Here is a 16653-nt window from a genome sequence, read left to right as displayed (position 1 = left end):
TTAATTTTCTTTTATTAATTATTATACTATTTTAACACTAGCTATGTTTCTCTTTTTTTCTAATAATTTTGTGATTTAAAGACAAAACTGGCATACACACTTTTAAGTTCATATATCTTTATTTATTCCCTTTTCTCATACAGTTACATGAACATATATTAAGCTTTATCATGAAAAAAAAATCAAAAAGAAAAAAATCTGACATGCAAGTGGGAAAAAGAATTCTACTGACTTTCACAATGGCATATTCAGCTTAAATAGACATCACAACTTAAGATGATAATATTAGCACACAAATAAATTCCTGAAAAGTAAAATGACCCAGCAATATAGATGATACTGAACATGAATTGACTACGTCAGTGATAAATCTGGGGGAGGAAATTAAATGTACATCTACATGTAATATCAATACATTTGTATTTCATATTTCACGGTGAAAATGTAAAGACAAAATGAACAGGGTCACTGATAAATTGACTGTTGTTGGAGAAGGACTATATTTCCAGGAACACAAGTATCTGAAGATGGCGCAAGATTCCGAGCCCGATTCCACCATTGGAAGCGACCCGAGCAACAACTTCCTGCGTGTATAAGTCTGCCTCCATCACCAATTTATTGTCCAGTTTGTAAATAGATAAATATTGAAATAAGGATAAAGCTTTTGTCAACCACTGTACTTGTCCTGCAAAAGAAAGAGAAATAAAAATTTAATTGACATTGAGAAATAACATTTTTGTTAAATAAAATTATACAGTGTATCTAACACATCTTTTTGAATATGTAAAATGTTCATGCATAAACTCGTGGCTTCTGTCAAACACAAAATAGACCACATTCAAAAACTAACCATAAATTGATATCATGATTGATTCATCTGTAAAAAAGACAATTTACAACTTCCTGATATCTTAATCATTTTCAGAAACTTTACAATATCAAGGTAACATTTTCATTGTATAAGTAACCTTGACAATAAAAAACAATAACAATTACAATGTGAAGTTAGAAACAGTCCAAACATTATAAATAAATTCATTTACAAACAGTTATAAGAATTCAAAATTTCAATCAAAATTCAGTACAGCTGGCAGAAGATTCAATATTTCGTCTACTGGTCACTATCATAAATACCCTTATCATTACCCCCAAATCATCATCTGCACCATTCCACACAGCAACCACACTTCAATAGACTTAATAAGAGGCATTGTCAATTTGTCCAACTTAATTAATTTTCTTCAGAAGTATTTGAATACATAAATAGTTCTTCTCATGCAAATGGCAAAAGGAAATCAATTCTGGAAAATTTTGGTCATAAACCATGGACTTCTACTTCTAAAGCTCTAGAACTACCAGTCTTGCAAAGGGTTGTGATTAAGAGTTATGAAGAGAGTCATAGCAGGTCATATTATAGAATTAGTTAGGCTTTCACTATTGTATGAACTACATTGTGACTTTTGAGAGGCAGCACACATATATACAGAGCATGTCGCTGAAGAATTGATGGTAAAACTGACAATAAAAGGTACCTGTAGCATTAGAAAGTTAGACAAGATTTGGGGTTAGTAAAAATTTTCAAATTTTTGGTAATGCCACACAATATGAAACCAGACTCTTTCTCTGAGATAACACAAGCAATTCTGCTCATTTAACTATCAATTCTAAAGGCAAACAACTTCATCACTACTGGATAAATAATTTTAATAAAATCTGACAACATTTTCATTTAATTATAATAATCATTAACAACTATAATGTTATAATTTTACCTTACATACAATTAAGAAGTTTTCTGTCTAATTTCTCTATTGATGACACCATCCAGTGAGAAAAACATTTATTTAATTAATTCTTTCATATCAACTAGGATAAAAATATTTTTTTATGAATTTTAAACAAAGATTCAAATCAGGTGCATTTACAGGCATACAGAATAACTAAGAGCAGAGCTAGGAATCTGAAAGACAAAGAGGGTGGTCTCTGTTATTTGTGATCTTCTGCTGGAAAAACTTGCAAACCTCAGAATATATGGCAGCCATTGTCAATCCTAAAATCAAAACATTTAAAATAGTTTTTTTTTTCTCTAGTATTTAACCTCCAAATTGAGGACAACAAAAAATAAGTGAATCAAAATTACATTGACATGTTACAAATCCAACAATAAAATTGAAAGCCTCTTGTCATTAGCTCTTGAAAATGATTGATTCATGTAATTTGGAAGGTTTTCTTTATATACATGTATCACAAAAGAATGCTAAGTACAAAAATCATGGAATTTTAAATCATCTGAATGAATTTTGATCTTTAAGGGATGACATGTTCAATGAAATAAAATTCAACAAAGTCTTAATCAAAAATGTCTTCCTTTTTTTACAATTTCGATAAACTATAGTACTCTTGCAAAAAAAAATCTGTTCATTTTTATTGTTGAACTTATTACTGAATGTTTAAAATCAATAATAAAATCATGATAATACATGTAGCATGTATATATGGTAATACCACATATCGTGTCGACAAATGCAATCAACTGAACAACCCAATCACCCCTCGTCTTCCCAGCATGCAACAGAAGCAGAACATGCTTGCCGATTACCCAAAGGTCTCAAAATACTCCAGGGAGACAGTAGGAATATTTAAGGAATGCATGTCAAATATCAATAAGAAGAAAAAAATATCCCTTTTTATAAATCATTATCTGCTTGCTTTTTTTTAAAAGAAATTGCAAAAAGCCATACACAGAATAATGAAATGACACCAAAAAATATCCCAGAAATTGGTCTTTAATGCATGGTACTGATATATAGCATAACTTAATAAAAGCCCCTAAAATTACCTGGCTATTTATTTCTCTGTAAAGAATAGCAGTTATATCACCTTATTGCAAATATTGCTAGTAACTGTTTTCTACATTGTTTTTTTTTTACATCTTGCAGCAATAGATTTTTATCCAAAAAATAATGACAATAAATACGAAAAGAAATGAGAAAAGATTATAGATGATGGCCCAAACTTATAATTTATCCTAGTATATTGAGACTCTTTCTTTTTTTAAAAAAAAATGACCATGTTGACTCCTTGTGTTATAATTCCTATAAAATATTTTGGTTCAATTTTGTGAAGTTAATTTGAACAAAATTATCAAACAGAATAACATGCAAACATCAAAATGTTGATATCAACTTAGCATACCTTTTGAAATCCTACTCATAGAGAAATTCTCTCTTCATCAAACAAAATAACACAGCTATTTAAATATTTCCATTTTTTGTTTTTAATTTAAATGAAATGGGATCCCCATAATGCCCCCCCCCCCTTCCCAATCATCATAACAAGAGATTAAATGACAATATCTTTATAAGCATGCTGTTACTGGTTTGAGATACATGTAAATGGAAATTTTGTTAATGTGTGCTGGGTAAATTAAAAGTTGGTTATATCTTGCATGCCAACTCTGCATATATTTTAGTCAAGATTTAAATGGGCTTGTAGCTGTCAGTACTACAAATCTTATTTCTGTGTAACATTACTCTCAGTGAGTTCACGGTAAATATGCAAAACCATGAAATACTAAATATTTTTTTCACATCTCAGTATTGCTACCCAGATCTATCCAAAATACATTAATCCTAAGCAAATTATTTAATTTTCCCTAGTATTCTTTAGTTTAAGTCAGAAACTTTTCTGCCTCAATTTTTTTGGTCTATATATACACTAAAATTTTTCAGCTCCTTACCTGTAATGAACTCATGACCCCGCTGGCCAGATTGGAGAGCTTGCCCGCGACCTTTGTGACCCCTTGGCGGACCCCGTCCTTTATATCCTGTAGATCAGGCGCATTGTTGGAGTAGTTCTTGCGCCCAGCGGGCTCGTTACCGAAAAACTGCGAACTGGAAATACTGTTGCTGCCCTCGAAACGTGACAGGTTCTGGCGGGTCTCAAACTAAAATAAATTATTGCAAAGTTTGTACAGCTATAAATACTGGTACATTTATTTAAAATCATGACTCATATTTAAAAAAAATTGATTTCTGAACTTAACCTTCATAAACTTTCGATCTAACACATTAAATTAATTTCTTAAATTCTCACTTATATAAAATGAAATTTTTATGGCATTATTATAGTAATTTTATCTTTTACATGTATATCTTATTAAATCTGATTCTTTTTTTCAAAAACAAATGCAATCTATCCTTATTATCTCCCTGATGGGAGTTTCTATCTTCAACAGTGCAATTCATTTCAAATCTAATAAATTTTCAGGGAGGAATTCCTACATCTGCATCATTTTTTCCAAAGAACTGGTCTGAAGAAATGGCCTTAGCATTGCCGAATTTTTTCTGGGCTTCGTCTGACGTCGACTGCGAGCTGTAATCATAAGCCTTCCTGCTTCGTCCTTGTCTAAAAAATTCAATTCAATTTAATTTAATGGAAATAAAATTTTACACATCTATATTTCAGTGTTTTCCTATTTTCATAAATGAAAAGTATAATATGGACTGTCAATAAAAAATAGCCACCAATCTATCATTTGTTCCCCTCACTTCCCCTCAATTGCAATTGATTATTAAATGATCTTTAAAACCAACAGTAATTCACACGATTTCTTCATGGAGTTTTTTTGTTAATCAAATATTTTTTGAGTATTTTAACTCTTAATTATGTTGATCATGATAAATATATAGAAGAACGGGTAGAAAGGACAGATAAAAAAATCAATACATTTACACAGGTATATACAAGTCTTGTGTCTGATGCATGTATCTCTTTAGTGGTGATAAAAGCTGTAAATCATAACAAAATGCTGTTACAGTAACCAACACCACCTGCATAAGAACAGTTACTAACGTAAAATAACCCATCCTCTATTTAAATTACAATCAAGTAATTCCAGTTTTAATTAAACAACTGATCACTCTTGAGAGAATATCTGTGAAACCTCCATAAATCCAAAACTTATTCTCACTGATTGATTGATATTTGTTCTGGTATCTTCTACTATATTGTTATCTTAGAGAAGATGGGATTTAAACATTATAGCAGTTTAGAATTTTCTGAACTTAACTGATTTCTCAAGAATGGAAAACTTAGGAAAATTTTGATAAAAGCTCAAATAATATGACTCTGTGTTTATTTCAACCTACATGCAGCATGAACAAAAAATTATAAAAGAGATGTCCTATAGGCAAAATTTGTTACATGTTCAGAAATTACATAAAATTTGGCTAGAGTTCATAACATGTATTTTTCAACAAAATCATCTAAGTGTTGGTTGGAAAACTCAAAGCAAAATCAACAAAATGAAAGTTCAAACTACAACTAAGGTCATTGCTATTTTGTTCTACATCTCCCAGTGACACTGCTCTCCTCATTGTAAGCTTTATCTGTCATAAACTTAATATTACTTTTCGAAATATTGTTGTATTTTGAAGGGAAGCAACGAATGCTGATGTACATATTACCTAGAGTAACACGTTATTAGTTTTCAATAAGATTCATTAATTTTCAAATTAAATCCCCATCCTTCCAATGTACATTCTATTTACAAATGGAGAACTGTGTGCAAAAAATTTAATGGTTGATCGGAGACACATCCATTTACCCTGTATCCTCATCGTCACATGAACAAATGTCATATGACTCTTCCAAGCTGCCCAGTGGGAGAAATACATGTGTAAGTGATATTCAAGTAGTGTTCAAGTTATTTAAATTAAGATCAGTTTTCACTTTTATCAAAACCAAGATTTTTAAATGTGTTTTCTACAATACACTAATTCAACAAATTAAATACATCTAAAAGTTTGCTTTTAAAAAAAAAAAAATTTAAATCTACTTTCTGTTTCATATCCAACCTACTGTATACTTTCAGTTTAGTTTGACCTACTTGTCATCATCCTTTGACTTGCTGGATAGGGTGTCGGAGAAGCTTTGTTTGGAGTCGAAGCGGTCAATGTCCCAACTTCCAGATTTGTTGTTGTTTCCCCAGGAACTGAACGAGTCCTTTTTATCAAAGTCAAAGTCTCTGTCGTATCTAACAAATGATACATCATCAAAAGAATAATTAATATGTGTATGACGGACTCAACCTTTGTACGTCAAAATTTTTCATTCATCTTTTTAAATTCTTTTTATTATATGGTATTGCCAAAGGATACAATTTTCAAACCGTCTTTTCTCCTTCACTCTAAATAAAATATTCCCAAATTATTTTAACTTATTAAAAATATAATTTCTTATTTCGATTTCTAACAAATGATTATGAACCCCACCCCACCCCCAACATAAAACATTAAATACAATAATATTTTCAGATATAACAAATGTATTATCATGTAATTTAAGGCAACCTAAGTTTGTCACATCATAACTTTAGCAAACATTTTCATAATAATTATAAAAATGCCCAATGTTGTCTACTTGATCATAAACAAGATCTCACTATAAAAAATTACTTCATATTCTGTATCTAAAATATCAATGCAATTTAACATTATTTTTTCAAACTCTCTGACCAAATAATCAGCATGACAAGATTTCAGAGATTAACTCGTACCTGGAAGATGAAGAGGAGAATTCATCCAGCTCGTCGTCAAAAAAGCTCCGCCCCTTAGAGGATTTCTTCTCGTAGGAGTCGAACTTTGAGGAGCGGGAGGAGCTGGGCTGTTCCTGCTCTATGACCTGCATGTCTGTCATGGCCGAGTGACTCATTCCTCTGAAACACAGCACACAGGAAGTATATAAGTATACGGAGCAATACAAAAATAAAGAAATCTTAGGTATAAAGTCGCCCAATCCCCTGAAGCAAGGTGCAGAGTTGATAGGAAAATAATGTTACTGGTAATACAGTGACTCATAGTTCCTTTGATAAAGAACACATGTACGTGTAAATACGACAAAACTGGTACTATAATACACTGATTTATTAACACTAAAACTATAGAAGCAGTTATTACTCTGAAACAAGGCACAGAATGATTACTTATAAGATTACAGAAAATTGGTGCGTTGTTTTAAAGTCTATAGAAGGCAAGCTATGCTTCTCCTCTCCAATTTTGGACCTGAACATTCAAGACTTTACCATCAAATGCTAAACTTAGCTAAATCTGCAGTGGATTATAGAACAGCTTGCATTATCGCATCTGCCAACCAAGTTCTTACTTTGCCGATGAGAACCCCATGCCGAGCCTCTCTAGTTGCTCCGCCTTTTTAGGATCGGACATCTTCAACTTTTCTTCCTGCTTCTTTCTCTCTATACTCATGTCCTGGTACGCTAATCTCATGGAGGCCCTGTCAAGTACCAAACAAATGGCATTACATAATTGTTTGAAAAGTTAATTTTCACATTAAATCTCATGATTGTCAAAAAAAATACTTTATATTTATTTAGTAATTCAAAACATCTAGTAATAAGCTTTTTCATATGAATATCAGTCAGATCTCTACTACACTGAGTTTTACATTATCCTATACATGTAATAACTTTACAGTGATGCTTAAAAATGATCTTTGGTCTGAAAATGTTTTGTAATTTCCACATAAAAATGAGATACACCCCTTACAAACTAAGATCCATCATTCCAGAAAATGGAATCCACACATTAAATTTTAAGTTCCACCCCTTAGAATCTTAGATCCACCCTTAACATACTGAAATCAATCAGTTACAAGTAGAATCTACCCTTTTACATTACATAATCCAACCTTTACATTCTTAGATCCACCCAATACATTTTGAGATCCACCTCTAACATTGTGAGATCCACCCCTCTTATCAAGAGATCCCTCCTTACATTTGTTTAGCCTGCTCTTCCTCTGACTTGGCCTCCTGCACGGCCCGCGAGGCAGCCAGCTCCTCCCGCTCCTTGTCCAGCTGCTGGGCTTTATTCTCAATCTCCGAGAAGTTGGCCTTCACCCTCTGGGCTCCGAGTCCACCCTTCTGTAATGTACAAAGGAAGATTACAGGCTAAGTTTGTAACATATCTTTTATTTACTACATTTAGATTTAAATATTTTTGGGGGACCATAATTATTAATGAGATTCACATACTCAATAAATTTTCTACAACCATAATCATTTTAAAATTCAAAGTTGCAAAATTCTAAGAAATACACATTGAAAAACACTTAATGCCTCCTAAGATTTACATTACACCTTATGATTCAAAATCAGCGTTGAAATTGACTCACAAAATTTCGGGATTTATTTTTGTTTAAAATGTAAAAGTAAAGTAAAATATATTTGTAACTTATGCCTAAGACTAAATACATGTACATATACATTTAAATATTTCTATACAATGCCAGAAACCTCAGATAGTTTTTTTATATGACCAATGATGTAAACCCTCCGCGAAACTAATTTTGGGTTCATTTGCTAGCTAGTATATCTTCTGAGATGTGTCCGCCTTCGCTGAATGGTTGAGGACTATTCCCTGAGGTCAAAAGACATTGTTGAAAAAAAAAAGTCAAGTGTAACATGAAGGATCTTTTGTTCTCCAACAAAATCTTGAGACCAAAGAGTTGAATAAGATCTATCCTGGCCAGAATTTCACAGCTTGACACACCTTGCAATCTGTCTTATCTTACTGTACACAAATGGCAAGTTTGATACATCTAGGCGTTAGTCCACATGTATGCTCAAGTGAATAAGGGCTTTCATTGATAAACTTTGAAACCTGAAGACAGTGAATTGCTCATTTGAAAAGGTGTTTTTTTTAGATATATTTTTCATGGCTTATTCTGAAAATAATGAGTTTTGAGGCAGCTAATTCTAGATCATTGAAAGAGTGAAAAATAACACCACCTCCCCCTTTTGATCGTCCTGGAACTTTAAACAAGAACAACTGATACCACTATTAAAAGCGACCAAAAATGTTCCTTGCACTAGTCTCTTGCCCCTTGAAATTTGCCGCCAGTCTCCTCTATCATAAGCTCTGAAAGTTTAAATGATTACAACAAATGCCTTTACTAAAGGCGAGCAAAAGATATTTCCTTTTTAACAAATTGCTCGCCCCTTACCCCTTTCCTGCCGGCGGGTTTCTTGGTGCCGATGATGGCTTTGCGAGGTTCCGCCTGGGCTGCCGCAGTAGTAGGTGACATACTGAGTGCTGCCTCCACACTGGGGCCCTCATTGGGGTCTGTACAAAAATTGGGAAAATCCATGAATAATTTACAAGAACAATTTTGGTTGTTATGCAGTATTTGATTGGCTAAAAAAATTTGATTAGATAATGTATAGACATGAAACATTAGATTACATCTAATACAAAAGAATAAGCTTCAAATATTGTAGCAATAGACTAAGTAAATAAGTTTAATAAAACATGGGTAAAAAAATTAATAAGGTTGTTTTGATAAACACCTTTATTTTCAGATTAAATTCTTATGACCAAACCCACACATACACAATGCTCTCAAGTCTTAACCTCCTTATTGAGAGCGGAAGTTTAACTGCTTTGACATATTTTTGATTATTCAATACAGGAAATGGTTTCTAATTTTTCAATTATTATTAATAAATAGTCCATAATGGAAGACCTTGCAGGACGTCAAATACAAAATTTAAAGGGTCTTATTAATCTATTTAAAATCCTGTTGAATTTAATCATGTCATACCAAACTCCTCCTTCTTGATGTTGCCGTTTTTGATTGGCTGTGGTTCTGAAGAACTGAAGAGTTTCTGGTTGTCAGAAAGTGGATTAGAATCTATGATGTCCACGTGTTCCTTGAAGAAATCCACTTCCTCTTTTGTTGTGGGTGAAGTGGGGTCATGGTGACTATCAATATGTAACTGTGAAGTAAAGAACAAAATAAATAAATAAATAAAATAAAGAAGACTAGAGAATATCAGTCATCAGAGAAACACATCACATCCATATCAACTATTTTCCACTAAATATCTGCATTCATTTCTACATATAATTATGAAAGAAAGACAAAATAAAATCATACTTTTAATTTAGTAATAATTATCATACTCTAATGCTGCTTCTATTTCACTATTGTGACTTGTCTGAGAAATTGTCAATAGCAAGTATAAGTTACAGAAATACATGTAGAGGCAGAGCTCCCAGTCCTTTGATTAATCATGAAGCTAATCAGTCAAAGATATGAAGATTGTGTTTAATATTTACCATATAGCCTACTGTAAACCAACTTTTATTCATAATAAACAACTTTATTTCGCAATTTACCACTAATTTTTTGCGATCAAGCTATACCTACATTTGAGCTTTTCTTAAGGCTAAATGGCAAGAACTAGAAATATTTGCGATGACAAGACTCTGGTAAATGTTATAAAAAATTTTGGCACATGAATAGAAGTTGAAATACAGTATTTATTAATGATTTTTGCTTCTATTGAAACCTTTGTTCCATGGAGCCTCATTGCGTTTGTGGCCAGGGAATGTAGTTTCTCCTTGTAAAGCTTGGCAGCTCGACTGTGATATTTCTGTTGAGCGTCTGTTGTAGTACAACCATGCTGGCGGAAAAATGCCGTCTGCAAGTAGATCATTGTTTGGTTAGAAATCTTGTATTATTTGATTTAATTCAGACCTGGTCAGTACACAAAGGGTCCTTGAAAAATTGTAAAGCTAATGCCATGTATACCTTTTTTAACAAAATTGACCAATTTTCAAAACAAAGCAATCCCATAATATAATTTTCAATGACCACACTCAAAATTCAAAGCTAGAAAGATTATTGGTAGATTTTTATCATTATTATCTCTTGAGTGTAGTTGGAAACCAAATTTTCACCAGCGCAATTCTTTAATTTCTCTTCACTCATCATTAAAAAATTACTTTACACAGTATTTGGGAACTTACAGCATTGGCATTTCCTCCGACCTGCATTGCTCGGAGTTGGAGCCATGTCCAGCTAGTATCCAGCTGTGTGGAGCGAATAAAGGTGACATGGACGCCCAGAGATCTATGCACAGCAGAACAGTCTATACACAGGAATACTCCATATGTCACGCTGGCCCAAGTCGGGTTGTTGCTATTGCAGTCAAAGCATGTCTATAAAAAAATCATGATCAGCTATATATCTGATTTTTTACTTGACAAGGAAATTATTGAAATCATGATTCATAATATTTAGGAAAAACTTTGAACTGACTGCATGATTCTCAAAAGATTTAGCATAACAGGCATGGAAAGTTCTGTGATGATTTTTTTCTTTGGGACTAAGGAGAATGTTGATTAATGAACTACCTAGTCATTTTCTTTGGAATCTGATTTATGATCTAAAGATGTGTTTCACGATGCCAATGTGAATTTCATTTGGGACAGCTAATTTCATACCCTCATTTTAAAATACTTCTTTTGCAAATAAAAATGACATAAATATAAATGATGGAAACTATTCTGTTTATATGGCCCGTACACGATTATTATATCTTGCCTAACCTGTTAGGTTGAACTTTGCATTGATTATCTGATCTAGACTCCATATTTGTTTACATACAACAAGACTAATTGTAACTATCAGAGGCAAGTACATCTGCATGAATAGTTAAAACAGAAATAGATACATATATATAAAACGTAAAAAGCGATTTTAAATGTGGTTCATCATTTACATCGAGAAAATTCGAATGTGTGCCACATATGCGTTTCTACACGTCATATCAACCGGCAAAAATAAACGTTTTCATGACAAATGAATGAAATCAAGCTTTTGTTTAATAATTTTCATATTCATTCTGTTCTTTTAAAACATACCTTGTTTGTTGGAATTGACCGTAGCCGTTTAAAAATAGCATTGATATCGGTTTTTGATGGTCCATCTGCCATTTTGCCGATGTGTGACGTTGTTTTTGACAAGTCAGCTGACACCACTTTGCATTCCTTCATAGACAAAAGAGTTCCAACAACCTGATTGGCCGGAACTCGACAGGTTGTCAGTTCAAACAATATGGACTCTCTCGCCACAGTTCATGTTCTCGGATACGGGAAAGTAGCGCCACTATTGGACGTGTAAGCATTGACAACCCATTTCGTGTAGACAACATATTTCCTTTAATTAGAGACTGTTAAACAGAATTTTCAAATCATACAGACAATAATCTACAGCCATGTTTTATGTGGCATTTTGCACAATCATTCAACATGAAGCATACGTCAGTTAGACATAAAACTGATGAAACCTAAATAACTTAGTGGGTTTTTATCAGTAAAATATTTTCCCGTAGATAGTGTCATATTCAATATTATATAAACGGTGTGACCGTTGGACCGAGCGCAGATTTCACACTGTGCGGTTTGATTTTTGTAGAACAAATTAAATTTTTTTGAAACGCACACAGTAGGTTCCGCCTGGTGCAGCCTACTCAAATCATTAGCCAAAGTTTACTAAACGTCACGTGCCCTGTCTACATTATGACGTCATTTTACAGACGTAAATTAAACGTACACGTTTTGTCTTCAGAAATAGCCGAAGAGAGTTACGTTTATTATTCCGAACTTTTTTAAATTTCTTCTTTCATTGTTTATCGATTTAATTCATATAAATGCCGCGGTAATAAAATTGAATAATTTATTCAGTATCTAAAAGATCAGTTCCTTGATTTTAATGTTTTTATTTTCCATCTGATAATTTGATAAGACATACATAGAACTAGTCGTGTTTCTTGATTAAAGCACTATTACTAGAACTTATATGGTGTCCTCTTTAATTTCTGTTCATTCAAATTACCTTCTATTGAAACACTGGAACTTATTTAATCGAGTTTAGTGGCAATAAACAACGATAAGTACCAGTCAATCAATGATCGAACTAACTTTTTAAAAACAAAATGGCTGCCAATATGGCGGCGCCCAGGGCTGGAAGAATTTTTTTTGGGCCTTAGTACCCCTGATTCAACTTTTATTTTTCACTGATTTTCTTATATTATATACGTGTTACCATTAATCCTCGCTTCGCGAGGGGGGCTTCGCCCGCCTCTCGCTGCGCTCGGTATTATTGCGCATTTATTAAACTTTAAAGAAACTACATGTATCTAAATTGAATTAAATTTGATCATTTTATTATACACATCAATATGTAAAATTTTCTCCCATTCTAGCTGTTTCTCTTCCCTGTTATATGGTATCGGGTTCGTTCGCCCTATCCACCTGTTCGCCTTAGTCCGTTCGCTCTAAGTCCGTTCGCTCTAATTATCGTTCGCCCAAATTATCGTTCGCCCTAAACCTCGTTCGCTCCTTAATAACTGAAAACTTATTAACTTTTATTATTATTAGTATATTCTATGTTTTTCCTTCATCATAAAAGACGTACCTGGTATAATTGTAAGATTATATTGCCGTTAATTGTCGATAGCCGTCGTCTTGTTTTTATAATGATCCGCTTGGTGTTTTTTTAAACAATTAAAGAAATTGAGGCCTAAATTGGCTCATTGAGAAGCTTAGTTGATGATAATCACCTATTCTACAATGTATCTTTGAAGAATTTACGTATCGCAATCCTTTGATCTCTAAATAAGATACATAACGCCATAAGATATAGACAGATATCTCATGATTCATAGTGAAAATAATTTATTAACATAAGAAATTCTGTGTGTATAATTACCAATCACTATCCTTATGTACGTGATCTTTTAAATGCATTATGAACTCATGTTAGTAGCATATAGATCTCCCGCTCTAAATATGTTCAATTTATTGATCAATGAAACATAACTTTTCATAGTTGAACATTTAAACGTGTATATTAGAGGGGACTATTTGATGAGGATTATCATGATATATGAATTAATTCCCTGAAGCATGCATGCATGTCATTAAGAACAAAATAACATAAAACTGGTCCATTATTGATTTATATCATTAAATTTGTTAACTATGTCATGTAGATGTACTCTGTGCTACATTGCTGCATTCAAAGTACAGAAGTTATGACTGTTTATTATTTGAATGGTACATCTTAAGATGAACAGATTAATGCAAAAATCGTGTGATTGATTTAATAATTATTATTTGAATATTGTATTGAACAGGACAGTGCAGTGTGTGGTGGCCAACCTGTCCTCTCTGTACATAGAAAGCATCAACTTGTTGCCAGGCAACCTGAAAGACAAATGTCTGTATCTGATGTCAAAGAGAGGCTGCATTACGGACGCAAATCTTCCAAAAGTAAGAAATGATCTGAAAACATGAAATTTTACATAAAATTATTTAATTATCACAAATGTGTAATTTTGATGATGTAAATATAGAGTCGAATCACAACCAATATTTACCGCTACATTGTCTTCATATACAATATATTATCATGATACACCGTAAAACATGTTTAATAAAATGATTTTGATTCTGCATACATGTATGTAGGTACATTTTCTTGTCTTTGTTAAGATTACTCTAGTTAAATAATACATTCAAAGATTTAAGGAGGAATACAATTTTATGATTTAACAATTCATTATCATATGTTCGCTGAAACCATGTTTACTGTACAGCAGTATTGGTCTTACTGAGTTCTGCTGGTACGATTTTAGGTGTTGCACGAGAATCTTAGAGTGTTGGACTTAAGTGAGTCTGATGTTTCTGACGAAGGATTGGGACATCTCTGTAAATGTCCGCAGCTACAGAAAATTGACCTCAACTCTGCCAAACAATCCCGGGTCAACATCTCATCTCAAGGTACTCTCAACTCAGTCAAACAGTCTTGAGTCAATTTAATAATCTTATCACAATGGATAATCTCATTTCATCTAAACATGAAAAGTCAGCATCTCATCTCAGTATAATCACAACTCAGCCCTGATTTAGTCAAATGATCCTGATCGATTCAACAACTCATCTCAAGGTACTTTCCACTCCCTCAATTGATCGGGATATAACATATCATCTCAAAGTTATTTCAATAAGACTGAGACACATATTAATCTCATCCTTAGGTTTGATATTTTACCACCAATGATGTATATTTATGTTAAGTAATCAATCATAGTACCATTATATGCATGCCTGGTTCAGAGCAGTAATATTGTGAAGTGTTGCTAGCATTACATTTACATCAATTTTCATTGCAGGCATTATTCAGCTCGCACAAAATTGTCGCAATTTACAGACAGTGTACCTCCGACGGTGTCTGAACCTGACAGACGAAGCTGTGATAGCTCTGTCTACGAACTGTCCACAGCTCCGCTTCCTCAATGTGGGCGGGTGTACCATGTTGACTGACAGGTGTCTGGAGGCCCTGGGGAGGAACTCACGATTTCTGAAATGTCTAAATATGGCCAACACCAAGGTATATTTTTAATATGAACAGTAGAATAGTGTTCTGTATAAGAGCAATTTCTAATAAAATCAATTATTGCTTACTTTGTATATAAATGATGGACACTGACTTATATTAAATAAATTAGAGAATTGCACATTTTGACAATCCTACTATAAACATTATCGGTAAATTATACCACCAACTGAGATTGTTGTTGCATGATACATGCAAGCCATCCTTTTAGATTTCATAGAATATTATCTCCAGGGTATGTATTTGGTTGGAATTATATACATCTTTTTTCTTTGGATTCATATTGAATATATAAATGTAGTTCCAATAAACTATTAATGTACTATATATTCTAACAATTTTTGAAAATGTAGCTGCTGCAGTTACTTGTTACTCAACAGTACTGTAATTATTTTTCATAATAAGAACAATCAACTAGTTCTGTAGTTTACATGTCTTTCAATCTTTGTACTGTTTTATGTTAAAAATGTATATATGTAATTATTTGTATTTATTAAATAGATTACAGACGCAGGCATAATGCAGATAGCAACTGGTGACTGCAAACAATGCTTGAAGGTAAGAATGTACATGTAATAGACAATGAAACTGTAATAGACAATGTATAAGTGAAAAAAAACAATGTAACTGAAATAAACAATAGCATTGAAATAGGCAATGTAACTTTAATAGCAAATATAACTGTGTTCGACAACATAGCGGTAACAATTTAACTGTAATATAAAATGTATCTGTATCAGACAATGTTACTGTAATAGACAATGTCACTGTAACAGATAATGTAACTATAATAGACAATGTAACTGTAACAGACAATGTAACTGTAATAGACAATGTAACTGTAATAGACAATGTCACTGTAATAGACATTGTTATACTTTCATGTTAAATACTGAAATCTGATTGGTTAAGACGCAGTTAATAATATTTACTATTACCCTCAGCGTTAGCAACGCACTTGGCAACGGGTAACATTAAAAAATGTTACATGGGCGAAAATTATGCGCGTACGGTTCGCTGTAGAATTCACGTTATTCCTATATAAAAGCAGTAAAATTTTCTTAAAAATTTTAAAAAAGACATTCAGTATAACAAAATAAATAGTGCCTGTTTGGGAGGATAACAGTTGAAATTGACACCCCTCGAAAACCATTGTCAACCTCCGCTTCGCGTCGGTTGACAATGGTTTTCTCGGGGTGTCAATTTCAACTGTTACCCTCCCAAACAGGCACTATTTATATAATGTCGCTGTAATAGACAATGTCACTGTATCAGACAATGTCACTGTATCAGACAATGTATTAATATATCTGTAATAGACAATGTGAATTAACAGACTTGAATTCACAGACCTGAACAAGTCAGATTACACATCTAAATAATTCA

The 16653-nt window shown here is 32.8% G+C and overlaps 2 protein-coding genes across 9 annotated transcripts in view; one reads left to right on the top strand and one right to left on the bottom strand.

Moving 5' to 3' along the window:
• Window positions 1–100: 100 nt before the first annotated feature.
• LOC105338055 (ADP-ribosylation factor GTPase-activating protein 2) lies at window positions 101–11877 on the bottom strand. 6 transcript variants are annotated; one of them, XM_066070527.1, is made up of 15 exons: window positions 11730–11877; window positions 10833–11024; window positions 10373–10504; window positions 9622–9796; window positions 9025–9143; window positions 7797–7942; window positions 7165–7293; window positions 6560–6718; window positions 5891–6037; window positions 5609–5656; window positions 4284–4407; window positions 3740–3946; window positions 2840–2855; window positions 2022–2050; window positions 101–685 (listed from the first exon to the last, which is right to left on the bottom strand). In XM_066070527.1, exons 1-13 carry the CDS (start codon window positions 11859–11861, stop codon window positions 2844–2846), a joined length of 1722 nt encoding a protein of 573 aa, XP_065926599.1. In that variant the 5' UTR covers window positions 11862–11877; the 3' UTR covers window positions 101–685; window positions 2022–2050; window positions 2840–2843. The 6 variants fall into 6 exon arrangements, with proteins under 6 accessions (XP_065926599.1, XP_065926596.1, XP_065926598.1 ...); XM_066070524.1 differs by lacking the exons at window positions 2022–2050; window positions 2840–2855 and adding an exon at window positions 3196–3227; XM_066070526.1 differs by lacking the exon at window positions 2022–2050.
• The window catches only part of LOC105338056 (protein AMN1 homolog), a 40752-nt gene continuing 35938 nt past the window's right edge, over window positions 11840–16653 (top strand). For all 3 annotated transcript variants that reach the window (XM_066070531.1, XM_066070530.1, XM_034477225.2), the window contains exons 1-5: window positions 11840–11984; window positions 14006–14141; window positions 14507–14651; window positions 15044–15261; window positions 15769–15825. In XM_066070531.1, coding sequence (XP_065926603.1) covers window positions 11923–11984; window positions 14006–14141; window positions 14507–14651; window positions 15044–15261; window positions 15769–15825 — 618 coding nt within the window. In that variant the 5' untranslated portion in view covers window positions 11840–11922. The remainder of the gene's footprint in view (window positions 11985–14005; window positions 14142–14506; window positions 14652–15043; window positions 15262–15768; window positions 15826–16653) is intronic.

This window comes from Magallana gigas, chromosome 9 (genome assembly GCF_963853765.1).
Source record: "Magallana gigas chromosome 9, xbMagGiga1.1, whole genome shotgun sequence".
Taxonomy (NCBI): Eukaryota; Metazoa; Mollusca; class Bivalvia; order Ostreida; family Ostreidae; genus Magallana; species Magallana gigas.
Note: the sequence above shows the minus strand (reverse complement) of the source record. Positions and strands in the feature narration are given on the sequence as shown.